The sequence below is a fragment of the Emydura macquarii genome, unplaced genomic scaffold, assembly GCF_026122565.2.
Source record: "Emydura macquarii macquarii isolate MOO-44397 ecotype Brisbane River unplaced genomic scaffold, CSIRO-AGI_Emac_v2 contig_3671, whole genome shotgun sequence".
In the NCBI taxonomy this organism is placed as follows: Eukaryota; Metazoa; Chordata; order Testudines; family Chelidae; genus Emydura; species Emydura macquarii.
This window is the reverse complement of record NW_027133808.1, coordinates 10898577-10913844: the sequence shown is the minus strand read 5'-3', so window position 1 is coordinate 10913844 and position 15268 is coordinate 10898577. Positions and strand designations below refer to the sequence as shown.

The window sequence follows — 15268 nt, the reverse complement described above, 5'->3', positions numbered from 1 at the left end:
TGACCATAACTAAGGAAGAAGACAGCGCCATTTGGTGAACAAACATATATTAAATTCATAAGCTAGAAGTGTTTGTGTTTTCCTTGGTAAGTATACTGGGACAAATTGTGTTCTCATTTATAAGAAGGCAGCTTTAATTGCAATATGATTACACCAGTGAAATGGAGGAATGGGTATAGTGGAAATATTTCACAATTTTTAGCTTAGGTTGTTTGAAATGGGACTCTTGGAAATGGGGGTAGTAGCTACTGTAAGGGAGTCCAGGCATATGCTCCCCCCTTGAAGACTTTTTGCTGTGAATATCCAGTGCTTGCCACAATCTAGTGAGTTGCAAAAACAAACAATTTGTTCTTTGGGAATATTTAATGTATTTTACAGATTAAAGTTGTGCCTCTTTATACAGAAAAAATATTGTCAGTTTCAATAAGTTGATGTTCTCCTCTGTTACTTTGAGGTAGCTACTGTGTTTAATATTATTTTCATCTTCCCTACATGATCAAAAACTGAACATTTTTACATAAACAGATAAGATTTGTAATTAAATGAAACCAAGCTACATCACCATCTTACTACTGAAATTATGAAAACGTTAATATGTTAATTATTGTGGAAGAGGAATTCACTCTTGGGAAATTTACTGAAAATATTTACTTAGTTATTCAGTTTAATTTGAATAATTTAGTGTTGTTCACATGAAGCTAAACCATAAAAAAAAATTCATAATCTCATATGACAAAGAGACACATCAGCTCAGATCCAGATCAAACAAATGCATTGTTGATGATGTTTAAAAAGGGTCAATTCATGTTCTTTTTTCTAAATTAGCAAATTCCCATGTCAGTTATCACAACACCACAGAAAAAGAAATAGAAAATTGTTCATTACCATTATTAGGATTATATAGGATGACTTTATTGTTCATTACCATTATATAGGATGACTTTATTTTAGGACTCTTATTAGTGAATATATTGTGATATTGTGGGGAGTTTTGATGACGTTTGGGGAGCATTAGTGCACAAGCACTAGATATATACATGTATGTATATATAAGGGAACCAGAGAAGCCATATGAGAGCAGAATGAGATGTGCAGTAAACTGATCAGTGAAGTACAGTAATATGATCAATGGAGCTCATCATGAATTTCTGAATTTTGAAATTTTTCAGCCAGTGAAAGGATGGATTTTTCACAAAAAATTTAATCCAAAAAAAAAAAAAAAAAATTCCTGTCTTTTGACCAGGTGTCATGATCAGTGGTTTCAGTAATGTTTATATCCATCCACCCTGCCAGCTTTAAATACAAATGCAGGATATGGTCCATATATAAGGCTGCATTTCAAGAAATGTTGCCATTGACTGAAGTGAAAGAGGAATTAGCCCTGTGACCTGCTAGAGATTCTCAAATCCCACGAGCTGCTTTGTGCCAATCCAGGGATACAAAGCAATCAGCCAGTATAATCAGCTACTTGGGGATTCATCCAGTGTAAGAGGAATCCCCAAATATCATAGCAGTGGCGGAGCTGACCCCTTGCCAGCACCAGGATAGCGGAGAAATAAAAGAGGTGAAAAATTCTCTTTATGGTGCCAATTCCTGCCAAAAATAATCATAAGTCTAAACACCCGTTAAATGTTAATGAAACAAGATCAGGCTCCAAGAGCCATGATCCTGCCAACATTAACCACAAATAGCCCCACTGGCTATAGGTGAGAAAATGCTATGAAATTTATAAAAGTGACAAAGTGACTTAGCACACGTCCCATTAACTTTCAACAGGATTTGTGCTTCTATGTCTTAGGGCTTGTCTCCACTGCAATGTTAGCTCAAGGTAGAAGTCGAGTGTGGTCCCTAATTCAACTTCTGTCCACGCACACGAATCTCTAGCTCGAGTTAAGTGGCATTTTAAACTTGAGTTAGCTAGCCCATCTGGAGGCATGGTTTAAAGCTTGAGTGCTGCTATACTTGAGCTAATAATACAGTGGAGATACAGCTACAGAATACAAACTTGCTGCTAATCCAGTCACTCTGTGTATCCTCCAGTGTTGTTTCCCTGTGTGGCTGCTCTTAGTACTCAAGCTAGGCTAACTGGAGTGGAGTAACTCAAGCTAACTTTTCCTGGGAAGACAAGCCCTCGGTCTTTATATTAAAATCTTAGAGACAGAAAATGCCATTTACAAAAAATGCTTGTTGTAAATTCCAAGTCATGCAGGTGCAGGAGGCAAAAGATCAAACATCTGCTTCTGCTTCTTAATAAAATGAAAATTGTCTTCTTAGAAGTTCAAACAAATGGCCAGATTCTTCCAGTTTTACCTGTGTTGAACTGTACATTGTACCCTAAGCAGCTCTGTTGATTGCAATGAGACCATTCATGCAGTAAGGTAAGACTCAACATGAGTAAGATTTGCAGAATCTAGCTCCATATTAGCAGTGGATTACAGCTGATACAGTGAACTATTGTGATACTAAAAAAATAGTTTACAAGGTTAAAACAAACTGTCCTGATTAGGTAAAAATCATATTTTTATCAAGGTTAAAAATCATATTTAAGAAACAGCAAACAAAGATCTGGACAGATGTTTTCAAATTGCCAACAATGCTGTTCCAGTTTATGAAATAATTAGGCACCCAATATAAATGATATGATCTACAAAAGGAATAAAGATCATGCAAGATATTCATCTGACTTGATGTGACTGCACATGTAGTGCTCATATATGATGTTCCATTGTGACAGAGTGCAAGGACTCTCCAACAATGACAGGTCAGAACACACATTACCACCGCTGAGAACCAAGAAGTTGCTATGTTGTTGCAAGAGGTGCAGAAATCTAAGGCTTGGAATAGGGGTGTGTGAGAGAGACTGATAATGATGCTCTTCTCCAGACGGATACATTTTATTTCACTAGGCCAGTATTCAAATAAAATTACACAAGCTTGTGACAATGAACAGTTATTAGAGCTTAACTTTTTTTTGGACAAAAATGTAAATCGCAGAACCAAATTATATCTCATGAGTCATGGCAGTTCATGCTGAAGAATGCAATAATTTTTTATTGATGATGACTGCCTTGTGTTATATTTCACACCTGAAATCAACTGATAAGATATATATTAAGAAAAATATGCTTTCTGGTCCTGTCTATTTTACTTTGTCTTATTTGTAGAAGTAGCAGACCTTTTTTCACCCTGGAAGTGGTCCTAACTACAGTGTCAGGGAGAAGCAATAGCTTCTTAATAGCTAAGGCTGCTTGATAGCTAATGTAGTCAGCTTCATTAAAGCCCTACTTTTGTCCCCCTGTAATGCTGGCGCAATTGTCTTGGCCTAAAAATTTTCAGATTTACTCTGAAGTCAGAGGAGGGTGTTATGCAAATTGATGAAAGGGATAATCATGAGACATTGAGTTGCATGTCACCAGCAGCATCTTGTGAATCATACTGGGCTACGTTTCAAAAAATGAAAGAAGACTCCAGGATCTGGTAAAATAACTCTACCTTCTGCATTTCCTTCCAAACTACCCCTTAGCTTAGGGTGATGTGCACAGAGTCTGAGCCCTGGTCTACACTTACCTGGCGATTCGGCGGCAGTCAACGGGAGTTACGCAAGCTACTCTGTGTAACTTGCATAACTCCCGTTGTCTGCTGTGCTTCCCTGCTGCGTGGGGTGTTTACTGCACTGCGCCAATGGGAACCACGTTCCTGTTGATGCAGCGCTAGCACTTGAGCGGGTGGTTTTACTGCGTCGACTTCTGGATCGATTGAACGGATCTTCACTGACTGCTCAATCGATCCAGATAGGTCGATCTGACAGCAGCAACTTTGCTGCTGTCAGTATAGACATACCCTGAGTTCCGGATCCAGCTCTTCCAGTGAAAGGCTGAATAGATGCCATATTTTAGTAAGAATTAAACCTCTCCCCCTATGGAAGGAAGGGCAATATGATTACCTCCATTTTCCAGATGAGTTAACTGAGGAACAGAGATTTTACTGTGAACACTTACCCAGAGCAACAAAGAATAATAGGTTTGTGACAGAACTCAATCTCAGAAGAGCTAGACTCATTTTGTATCTGGTAGTAGACCATGGAGCTTCTCACAGAAGTTGCCTCAGATCTCAGTTAATTCAGTGTAAAATTAAATAATTTACATGGCCTTGATCAGAAACAGGTCACTGACAGAAAGCTCAGAAAGAATCTCGATATCAAGTGAAGAAGAGGAGTTACATTTTCACTGGTGTCATATTTGTGCTGTAAGGGAACTAGGGGACGTGATTGTGAAATGAAGGAACTTACAGCTGATTTATATCACAGATCCAAAATTTTCTAGTTAATATCTTTTACATAGATGTGCGTTGTGTTTGGGTTTCCTGACCGCCTGCTTCTGTATGGTGGTCAATTGGGCCCCAGAAATTGTACAGGTATAGAGAAGAAAAGTCAAGGGACATGATAGTAATAACAACAAAAATAAAAAAAACCTTAGGCAGATATTACAGTATTTGATTATTTTTAATGTCGTATTGATATATTTTTATCTTCCAGTTGTTCCTGTTCTTTTTTATCCTAAAGCAAAGGAACATTATTTTTGAAGTGGAGACCACAATTATGGCTAAAGGAAATGTCCACACTTAAAAAGAAAATCAAAGGACCAGTGAGGCAAGGGATCTCTACCCTCCAGCATCGTTCCAGTAGCCAAGAAAGGCAGGGGTTAACACATTTAGCAGGGAATGCAAATAGAAGTCCATTTGGTGGCTAGATAATGAAATGACACACAATATTCTGTGATTGCACTCAATTAACCTATGGAAAGCAAGAATTAATTACCAATATTGAAAAAAAATTCACCTTTGTCCCTCATTTCAGGCCCTCATTTGTACAGAGTATTTCTCAAACAATATTAATAGAGGTCCTGAGTACTTGATAGATACATTTTTTTTCATCCTTATAATGGGACTGATCCTTTTACATGATAACTGTTATCTAATCATTCAATAGATGGCAGTGAGCATTAAGTCATATACAGTGCATTTTTACAGTGCTGAACCTACCCATGTACTGTTTGGTAGTTTGTTGTCCAGAATTGTTGTACATAGCATGGTTAATTTGGTCTATTTGTTTTGCAGCAAAAGACTGCCGTCACTGAATTCTTCTAATGCAAGCTATAAATCAACTTGATGGCTGTATAAAAAATAAATAAATAAGCAAAATAAAAACAGCCTAGAGCTACATTACGTATTTTTGTCCTTGATGAATCAAGAGATGCTATTCCATCTGCAGAACAATGTTAGCTGATCATTATTATAATAAACTGTCTATCATCAGTACTGTATTAGGACAATGAACTGGGTGGGAGTGTGCATATAAAATAAGTACTGCTTGTTCTATTAAGTGTAAAAGTAGAAATTAATGCAGAACTAGGACTGAGAATTTAAATAAAAGTCAGGAAATGCAAAAGTTAAGATTCTCATAGCACCAATAATTCTCCTACATTTCATGTACAGTTTGTATTAAGGTATACCTTTAACCATCTATGATTACTTGATAGGTATAGAAAGTACAGAAAGGAATAAAAACTCTCTCTCATTTGTACTCTCCACCCTTCAATAGATGCGATATCCTGACTTCACAATGGGCCACTAAATAGCTATTTCTTAAGCACTAATACCTTTATACATTTGGTTCTAGAGATTTCCAGGAAAAATATTGCTCATAGCTTCTATTCTTAAATGCTTTTAAAATGAAATTTAGCAACCTGGGTGCTCAGACACCAAAATGAAAAACTAATTGTGAATGCCTCAATAGTTAAAGACTATTTCTCACTGAAGACTAACCACATACCAGATCTGGTGTTTTGTTCATTGTTTTTGAGTTACTTGTTAGCAAGAGAAGTCATAAAATATGTGTATTAGAAATATGATTTTTCTTTCTCACAAACACATAAAAGCAGATTGACATGTTTTCCCCAAATTCCATCTTCTCCCCTACCTCCTTACCTCCTCAGATTAAATATCCTTTCATCCTGAGGGAATACTTCTGCTGAAATCGGGAATTTTTCTGAAAGATTTTGAGTGAATAAAGCCAGGGATTATAGATTATAGTGATTCCATAGCTGAGGTTTCCATTTAACTTAAAATCCCCTTATTTCACACTTTTATAATTGAAGGGAAGTTTTAACCTTAACTGTAGCCTTCACTACTACATAATACAGCGAATCAGAAAGACAGGTACGAAGGTCATGTAGGATTTATTTTTCTGTATTTCTACCTAGTGTCATGAAGATAAACGGGGAGAACATACTCCTATGTTGAATTTCCATGCTCTTTTTAGTATTTTGAGGTGGCTGGGCTGTTATGATTGAACAGGAGTCTCATGATATTGACTTTGATTTCCCGATTGCTTGAATCTACCCTATGCAGTTATCAGAACCTATTTTGACCACATCTTTCAAGGAGCACCTCTGTAGTCTGTTTCCTTTTCAATGCAGAGGGAACATTATGAAGCCCTCTCTCCTACTCCAGTTTTGCCCAGTATTTTAGAAAAGCACCAACCTTCCTTTCCCTGAAGGCACCAGATGGGAGAGGAGTATATTCACAAATATGCTGAAAGCGATAATAGGTCATTTATGCATCTCAATGTGAAACAACAACACTAGTTAGTAATGAAGAGCGCATGTGTGCATTCAGAAGGATACATGGACTAGTGGAACTCTCCAGAGACTGGAGGATACATAGCTAAACTGCTAACTATATTTCCAGCAATGCAGAGACAGGTTTACAGTGTGATTTTGCACAAAATGTGTCAGTGTTATTGCTGGCATTTCATGGTTTTAAAGTTAATCCTGTGTAGTGATGGTGTACATGTGGGAGAGCATGTATTGGTTTTTATATGCTGGTAAGATCATGGTGGAAATCTCCGCTGCCACATCATAAATCAGCAACAATAACCACAATTATGCCAACTTTATCCAATGTGTTTTCATGATTGAACCCGTAAGTTACTTAGAGCTGGATTCCAAGAGGTATAGTCAGTGGGAATTGTTCAGCCCTTAAGATTTCATAGGAATATATGAATTTGAGGGAGGATCCAAAGTTATCATTTGACTGCATTTCAGTAGGTATGTTGGAAAAGAATGCTCTGGCATGAACAATTGCTGAAGAAATGGACCCGTTAAAAGAGTACATTTGTTTGGCATCAGTTTACAGGAATCTTTTATATGCAGTGAAACATCCTTAATGAATCTCCAATATCAACACAAAACAGTTAAATGAATAAAAGCCCTGAGCAGTAAATTGTGGAGTATATTGATTTTGTGACATGCTTATAGAGTAATTCTTCACATCAAGGCAGCCCACACAGTTCTTTGTTTTCCACCACCTCAGATTTCAGTTTCAAATAATTGAGAATAAGCTTTTAGAATCTCCTTTCATGAATGTCTTCTGGAGGTGACCTTTGCCCCTTAAAAGTCAGTTAAAATAAGCCTTCAAATAAAAGTGTGAAAGTTACTACTGTATTTTCAGGTAACTGCTGATCTGATAAAATGCTAAAGTAACAGAATTTAGGGTTAAGAATGAAATTGCACCTTTAATTAAACCCATTGTGTCTATTAATTTCAGTAGCAAACCCACAGAATACATCTGAAATGTGGAAGGAGTTGTGGATGTCATTTTAGTTATAGCTTTGAATTGTCTTGCTTCTGTGGTGCCTCTATGGCTTTTGTTACTTTAGCATATTTGTTGCTGTTGGAGGTGCTGTTTATTTTTAGGTCCCCCTCCCAATTTTCCTCTTCATTAAAGTTGCTATCTAGCCTCTTACTGAAAATCCAATGTTGCTCTCACTTAATATACTTGCATAGTTCATTAGTTATTGGCAGTAATGGTTCCCTACCGTCTCTGGTCAAAGCATGCAGGAGAATGAAACAAGGGGATGGATTTTAAAGTGGAAGGAAGGAACTTCATTAATTTTGATGGGGGCCACAACCCTCTCCCCCCAAAATACCAGGCATTTATTTGTGTCCAGTGTGATGTTAAATGGCCAAATAACCAATATTAAAGGTTGGCCTTCTTCAGCCTAACCCAAAGAATTTAGGCCACCCCTGAATCCTCTCATCTCCCCCTACAAGGGGAAAGAGGGTAGACACTAAGGGCACCTCATCTTGTGAAGACTTATGGCTTTCTCCTCTTCCTCCAGGCTAATAGAGTCCAGCAGTTATATTGCTCAGGGAACCGGCCCCTTTGAGTCTATTACACACCATTGGCAAATTATGACAACATTACAAACACACCTATTACCTTACATTATGTAGTTCCTATCCTTATTTATTAATCTAAAACTGGGTTTCCAGGATGCTGTGAGGAAGGCTAAGAACCCACCAGATCCTTGTCAATTATGCACCAAGGGAAAAATTCCTTCTTGATTTCAAACAGGTGATTGTTCAGATTCACAGAATCTTAGAAACACAGATCAATCTATAGGTCCAGGGAAGGTGGGGCAGCAACTACCATTGATTGGCTGTTGCATGCCTGGGGGCTTCACATACAGGAAGGGGAAGAGCACAAGAATAAATCAACCCTTTCCCTCCCCCACTCCCAGCTTAAGTCAATGTTAGTAGGGAGGGGTTAAGAACTCTTTCCACTTCCTACCCTCTTCTCACCAAGACACAATCTCCATATGTGTTCTGGATGGGCAAAGGCCCCAGAACAACCAAAAGTCTGCCCCTTCCTTCTCTCAGGAGCCCAGGATGTCTTTCCCCACCTAGTCCAATCAAACATTCCTCCCATGCCTACATTGAGACTATGGGAAGGGTTATTTACAGCAAGACTCAGAGAGTGTACCAATGGACTTTCATGTACATATCATAAACACAGGCCACATCTTCAATGCCAAATAGGTGTGTTGTTACTGTGGAATAACTAACACATGTTAACTAACCTGCTGTGAAATTCCGCTGGAGACAAAGCACCTAATTTTACCACATAGTAAACTAGGTGAGGACAATGATGCACAGGGGTACCGTGTTGACTTCGCCTGGATACCTCATGGTGAAAACTACATTGCATTGTCTCCACTAGGATTTTACAGTGGAATAGCTATCATGCGTCAGTTATCTCATAGTAAAAACACAATTTTTTGGCAGTAGAAACAAAGTTGCAGCCAAAATTGAGGATATCCTTTACCATCACCATATTCTGTAGTGCCATTCAGTCTTAGGCCATGTCTACACATATGGCGCTGCTGCGGCACAGCTGTACCAATACCGCTGAGCCACTGCAGCGCATGTGGTGAAGATGCTCTATGCTGATGGGATAGAGCTCTCCTGTCAGCAAAAAAACCCCACCCCTGTGAGTGACATAAGCTATGTCAGTGAGAGAAGCTCTCCCACTGACATAGCGCTATGCATATTAGCACTTATGTCGAGGTAACTTATGTCGCTCAGGGGGGTGAAATATTCGCACCCCTAAGCAACATAAATTTTCCTGACATAAGTGGTAGTGTAGACATAACCTTAGTCATGCTAAACTCATATGGCAGCTCTGTCTAGGTTAGAATGTCAGATTTTGGCATATATACCATTTATATTGAACTCTGCATGCTTCTTGGGATCTGCTTTTCTACAGATAATATTGTGACCTTAATCTTGTTTTTCCAAGAAAATATCAAAAGTTACCAAGAGCTAGAAAACTGAAAATGTCGTTTTATAACTATAACCTTGTGCGAGCTATGTCAGAAAGCATCTGAAGATGGCCAGATATTTTCCCACCTATAACTTAAAAATAAATTATTTAAAATGTATATAACAAATCCATTTTAGATGTGAATCCTATGGCTTAGATTCTGAACACCAGGTTTCACTTGGAATGAATGTTATTGCAGAGGTAAGAACTCCCTGAAAATCAGGGGTTATGCTGAAGGGGACCTTAACTGCATTGGTGCTAGTGGGTGGCCCTGTAATATTTCCTGTGTGTGCAGATACACAGCATTGCATCCCTCCTGGTGAACTCTGAAGTTTGTATCTCCTCAGGCTCTTATATGCCTCTGAGCCATTTGGACAAGGGCCAAGCAAAACATTTTCACTCCAGCAAATCAGCTTCCCCCTGTTCTTCATTTTAAGGATGTAATGAAAGGTGCTTTCAAATCTGCAAATATCAACAGCTCACACAATGATGATTCTTCTTTCACAAGATTATTTATGTAAATCAAAGCATTGACTTTGACTGCTGAATTGTTGTGGTGGTGGGACTGAGCACAGGCAGCTGAGGAGCTCCAATAGCACATCAGAGAAATCCTACAGATTACATTGCCATATGTAAAAGTTAATGGTTTTTAATTTTGCATGGCAAAATTACCTCAGCTATGATAAATATTACGTCCCTAGAATACAAATGAGCAGTCAGAACATGCCTATTAAATCGGTCACAAAGAAAAGATGCTGCAATTTGGCAGCAGACAGTTGAAATATAAACCACTGTTAATCCCTGTGGTGAAATTTCCACTGACAGTGCTAAGTGTCAAAAAGAGCTGAATGACACAAGCAAGCTCTAAAGGTTTAGATAAAAATGGGCTAAACTCGTGTAGAAAATATCTACTCTTGTTGAGCATGTTTGTAATTTTGTTTGTATTAGTGCATTTTTAAAGCACTGCAAATGTATGAAATGAAGAGTACTCTGCCAGCTGAAGTGCTATTTTTTGATGAGACAAACTTTTTTTCCATAGCTTTTAAGGCCAGAAGGGACCATTATGATCAACTTGTCTACATGAGACTATTTCTCAAATATTTTCACAGCAAACGTCACTGTTCCAACTTGAACAAGTACATTTGAAAATAAGTTAGCACTTGAGCCTGAGTAGTGGCCTTCCTTTTCAGGTTAAGAGCACTGGAAACAAACATGCTTTCAAGAGGAGTTTGGCCATCAATAGACGAGAGGCAGCATTTAACACTATTTCTTGTCTTTCAAAAAATGCCTGTCTATGATAAATACACACAGCACAAAATGTTCCTGATTTTTGATACCTCTTCAAAGTGTTGCCCTCTCACTCTATTGGTTTTTACATCATATATTCATGAAGATGTGAAAACATACCCATAAAATATATTTGTGTCTCTCTTGTTTGCTTTACTGGAGCAGCATATGAAAATCTCTGTTGACTTGGAAACCTATCAGTTGCTTAGGATTTCAAAGTTCTCACGGTATACTTTTGGATTTATATCACACAAGCTTTGGAATTGAAAATTTCTTTATATTTTGATATTGTAAAAAACATTTAAAGGGGGAGCCTGTGCAAGGAAATTTTCCAAGTAAATCTCTTGTTTTTTCTTTTCTTATTTGTGGTATCTTGAAGTTAATTTCTCTGTTTTTTTTTTTCTTTAAAAGCATTTTGTCTACAGAGAAGAATTTCAAAGGAATACTGTCAACCACTTTTTTTGTTACTATACTCACCATTAAAATAACCTTTCTGAAGCCTAAAAACAAAATGTATTGCTCTATTTTTGTCTTTTGGCAACTGTAATTGGCTGATTTTTTTTTCTATTGCTCCCAGAGCAAAATAAAGAGCTGCCTGAATTTGTCTGAATGTGGCCTAGCATTTTAACAACTATACCTGTTCAAACTATTCTTTGTGAATATCGTATATATTTTTAACAAAGGTGGCCTTTTAGCAAATAATGAATGAATCCAGGTTTCTCTGAATATATTTGGCATTAAGTATTTATTGCATTGTTTTCAAGAAGAATTTGATGGTCTATTGGTGCATTTCACACTGTATGTTTTGAATATTTGCTGTTAGGTATTAGTCCCTGATTGGATGATGGAATGTTTTTAAACAAGGATATAAGAAATGGCAAATTATTTCAGGATTTGCAGAGATTTTCATTAATACCTGCTATTTGTTTGAATACTAAAAGAAAGATAAAGAGTAGGGACCCACAAATGTTATTGAAACTAATTTGATATCTGTGAAATGGTGTTTGGTCCTTTTGATGAACTGGGAATCTTTTTATACAATTTATGAGTTGTGTGTGAGATTGTGAACTATCTATATGTATCTTTACCAACCTTCCAACTCAATTTTGGGAGTGCAGCCTTTTGCCTTCTCTGTTGTCTGCTTGCCTCCATGTTGGCCTGAAATTCCAAAGGCTGCTGGCAAAAGAAAAACAAAAGGTTGCTAATGTTAAGTGATTACCCATCAAAATAGAGTAGTTCTGAACAACAGATTAGCTCCCAACCAGGAAAACTGATTTAGCAAGGGAGAGCAATTCACCTAGCAATGAAGTTGCCTGGTAGAGGTCTGTGGTCACCACTTGAAGGTAGCAAGGAAGTCACCTGATAGCAGAGACTGCAAGATTATAAAAAGGGAGGAGCTGATCTATCTGGGATCTTTGGTCATTTGCAGCAGCTGAAGCTGATGGGAGGTGATGCAGTCTTCTGAGGCAGGGGGACCCATCAGCTGAACACAGAACTCCCAAAGCAAAGGTGAACTAGTAGAGGGCATTGCATTTTGGATGTTTGAGTTCTATATGATCTGTAGTCTCTTGTACTTTATCTGTTAAGTGTAAAAGAGCAATATCATGTTACTCTGGGCCAGGGCCCAAGCATAATTTTTTTAGGCCCAGTATAAACTTTTAACACAGGCCCCCTCCCATAATGGGAGTAATAGGGGTTGCAGCCTGGGCCGGGCCCCCTCAGGGCCTCCAGCCCCGGTAAAGTGTATCCTTCCCCACCCATGTGGGGGGCCCTGCTCTGGGCATAGTGTAAGATATGCTTTTCAATTATCACGTGCATCCTGAGAGAGTTAAACCGTAACCCAGAAGGCTCACACCTTGAGGTGAAGTTGTGGGAGAGGGTGTATTTAAGCTATGAGGCAAGGATCAGCACTGAGCCCAGAGCCTACACGGCTGGACAGAGGGTTTCGGCTGTCAGGAGGGAGTGCCTGAAGAATGAGCCGAGTGAAGACATACTGGGACAGTGGCTTAGCTCCATTCGGGCTCCAGAGGCTTAAAACACCTGAGGATCCAGAGGCTTGGGTTCCTCTGACCACAATCTAGTGAGTGGCTGGCAGGAGACACATGACTGGGACCTGTGACAACCATATCTAGTGCCAACACTGATGTCATTAGCAACATACTCTGCTCTGGCAACATCTGGACTAGCATTGTTTCTCTTTTGTATAAAGATATAGTGTTTGGCAGCTAGCAGCTATTACATCACCATGGGCAACCTCATGCAAACTGTGCAGGTAATGGGACAAATTATTCTGTCAGTATTGGGGCAGGTCCCATGGACTCGTACCAGTGGAACTAAGAGGAGAATTTGGGTTGCTTTATTTTGATGTGACCATATCAAAATGGTGATTTTAAAAACAAAAAATTAGGTGCAGGGTTTAAGTAAAAAAAGACAAGCTGCAAGTGATCAAGCCATAAAATATAAGTATCTTTGCTAATATATAAGGGTCCAACTGTGGTCTCCTCGCTCACATTGAATAGTACCTTGTTCCTTAAGAAATCCCTTTGACATTAATGAAGTAAGATACTATGCACCATGAGTAGTGTAATCACAGTCTGGCTTTAAATGTGGAAAGAGACATATTGAAACACATGAGAAGTGAATAGGTTTTAAAGTGTAGTTCTGTTCTGAAAAGTGCCTATGTAAAAATGACCTCTTATATCAACAGATGTGCTGCCTGTATGTATTCAGAGCCAAATCTACAATGATTCATCAAGTTTGCACAGGTATCACTGTTACCTAAATAACTGGGGGTGGGGGAGATACCTTCCCTTGTAAAACCTTTTTAATATGTTGGTAGTGATGACCACAAAATAAAGAACCAATCTTGATTTTCAGAGGCCTCTTCTGCCCCGCTACAGCCTCTATATACTTATGTAGTGAGCATATTGTCTTTCAGTGAATGTAAGTGGCTGGAAGAAAATTATTTCTGCGCAGGAACAATGTAGGGGTATCATGAACAGCCATAAGCTGCCTTCCTCACAAGTTTCAAGCAGTGGGGGTGGGCCTGAGGGTAGTAACCATCACTCAGCGAGGGGATTCTAGGCTGCAATGCAGCCTATAAACAGCTCTGGAGCATGTGACAAGTTAGAACAGTTAATGAGAGGAACACATTATGGATAATGAGTTATTTAATATACTACCCTAGAAAGAAAAGGGTATTCTGATATGTACAAGAGCATTCTCACATAGTAAACCTTGACTACTCTGTCAAACCACAGTATATATTATGATTTCAGGTTATATGAAACTAACGGATACCACAAACCTACTGCTCTTGGGACAAAATGCAAGATTCACCTATTACCACAGCTTTCCCACAAAAATATAATCAAACAAATTAACCCTACTTGCTCATGGAAAATAGGAGACAATTGATGGTTAGACTACCATTTGGACTTAATATATTTTTAAAATGTGAGGTTGGTTCAATACAAAGTACACCATAAGGTTTTGGGGGCTTTTAAAATAAGGGATGTGATGTGTGAGAATGGATCAGATCCTTTTCTATTGGCTATTTCTATAGGAATGTACTGTGGTGAATGGTTAATAAGGGGGAAAAGGTTATTGGTGATCCAATTTTTTCCTTACCTACATTACAATAATATTTACATATAAGAAAAAAATATGTAGAGATTGCCTCCTCTCTTGCACTTTCAGTTGTGTTACTTAATTCAGGAAATCCAGCAGTTGGGGAAAATAAGAATATTGGAACTGTCAATACAATGTGTATTTCAGGATTCAGGTGCACTGAGTATCTCTACTGAATAGCTGTGCATAATACAATACCTAGTGCTCTGTAAAGATGTGTGATGATTTACAAATAAATTGAAATATTTTAAAGGAAGGTTAGCTTTCAGGAGTTTGAGAGGAGCAACACCATGCAAATTACACTTATTTTCTGTGAAATAGCTACAAAAACAAACAAAAAAAATAGAACATTGTGTCTTTTTCTTTAATAGGACCTCAATTGTATGATTTTTCCTGTGTGAGCTCAGAAGCTTTTTTGCTTACAAATCCTGAAGAAGCCAAATGTAGATGCATTTTAATACTGGTGAATTGCAGTGTCATATACTAAATGTACTGCATGCTATTTTCCATATGGTTTCAGAATTTACCTTTCTTTTTTAATGTATAATATTAAATATGCTAGGCCTGGATACGGTGACTGTTCAGAAATGAAGTTCTCAAATAGGCTGGTGTATTGTCAGTAATACATCCCTCCTGACACTTCTGTATTTAGAAATAAAATCTTGATTATGTTTCCATAAAACAACAC

The 15268-nt window shown here is 38.1% G+C and overlaps 1 protein-coding gene and 1 long non-coding RNA gene across 7 annotated transcripts in view; one reads left to right on the top strand and one right to left on the bottom strand.

Annotated features, from left to right (window-relative positions):
- The window catches only part of GPC6 (glypican 6), a 1015317-nt gene that overhangs the window by 522042 nt on the left and 478007 nt on the right, over nucleotides 1-15268 (top strand). The window contains exon 1 of one of the 6 annotated variants that reach the window (XM_067536914.1): nucleotides 13664-13715. The exons of the other annotated variants lie outside the window; for them this stretch is intronic. Coding sequence (XP_067393015.1) covers nucleotides 13694-13715 — 22 coding nt within the window. The 5' untranslated portion in view covers nucleotides 13664-13693. Of the gene's footprint in view, nucleotides 1-13663; nucleotides 13716-15268 lie in introns of those variants that run through there. 6 annotated transcript variants of the gene reach the window in all.
- Nucleotides 4493-12293, bottom strand: LOC137145916 (uncharacterized). The gene is made up of 5 exons (XR_010917794.1): nucleotides 12248-12293; nucleotides 12043-12126; nucleotides 5986-6046; nucleotides 5041-5170; nucleotides 4493-4555 (listed from the first exon to the last, which is right to left on the bottom strand). It is a non-coding gene; the product is annotated as an uncharacterized lncRNA (long non-coding RNA).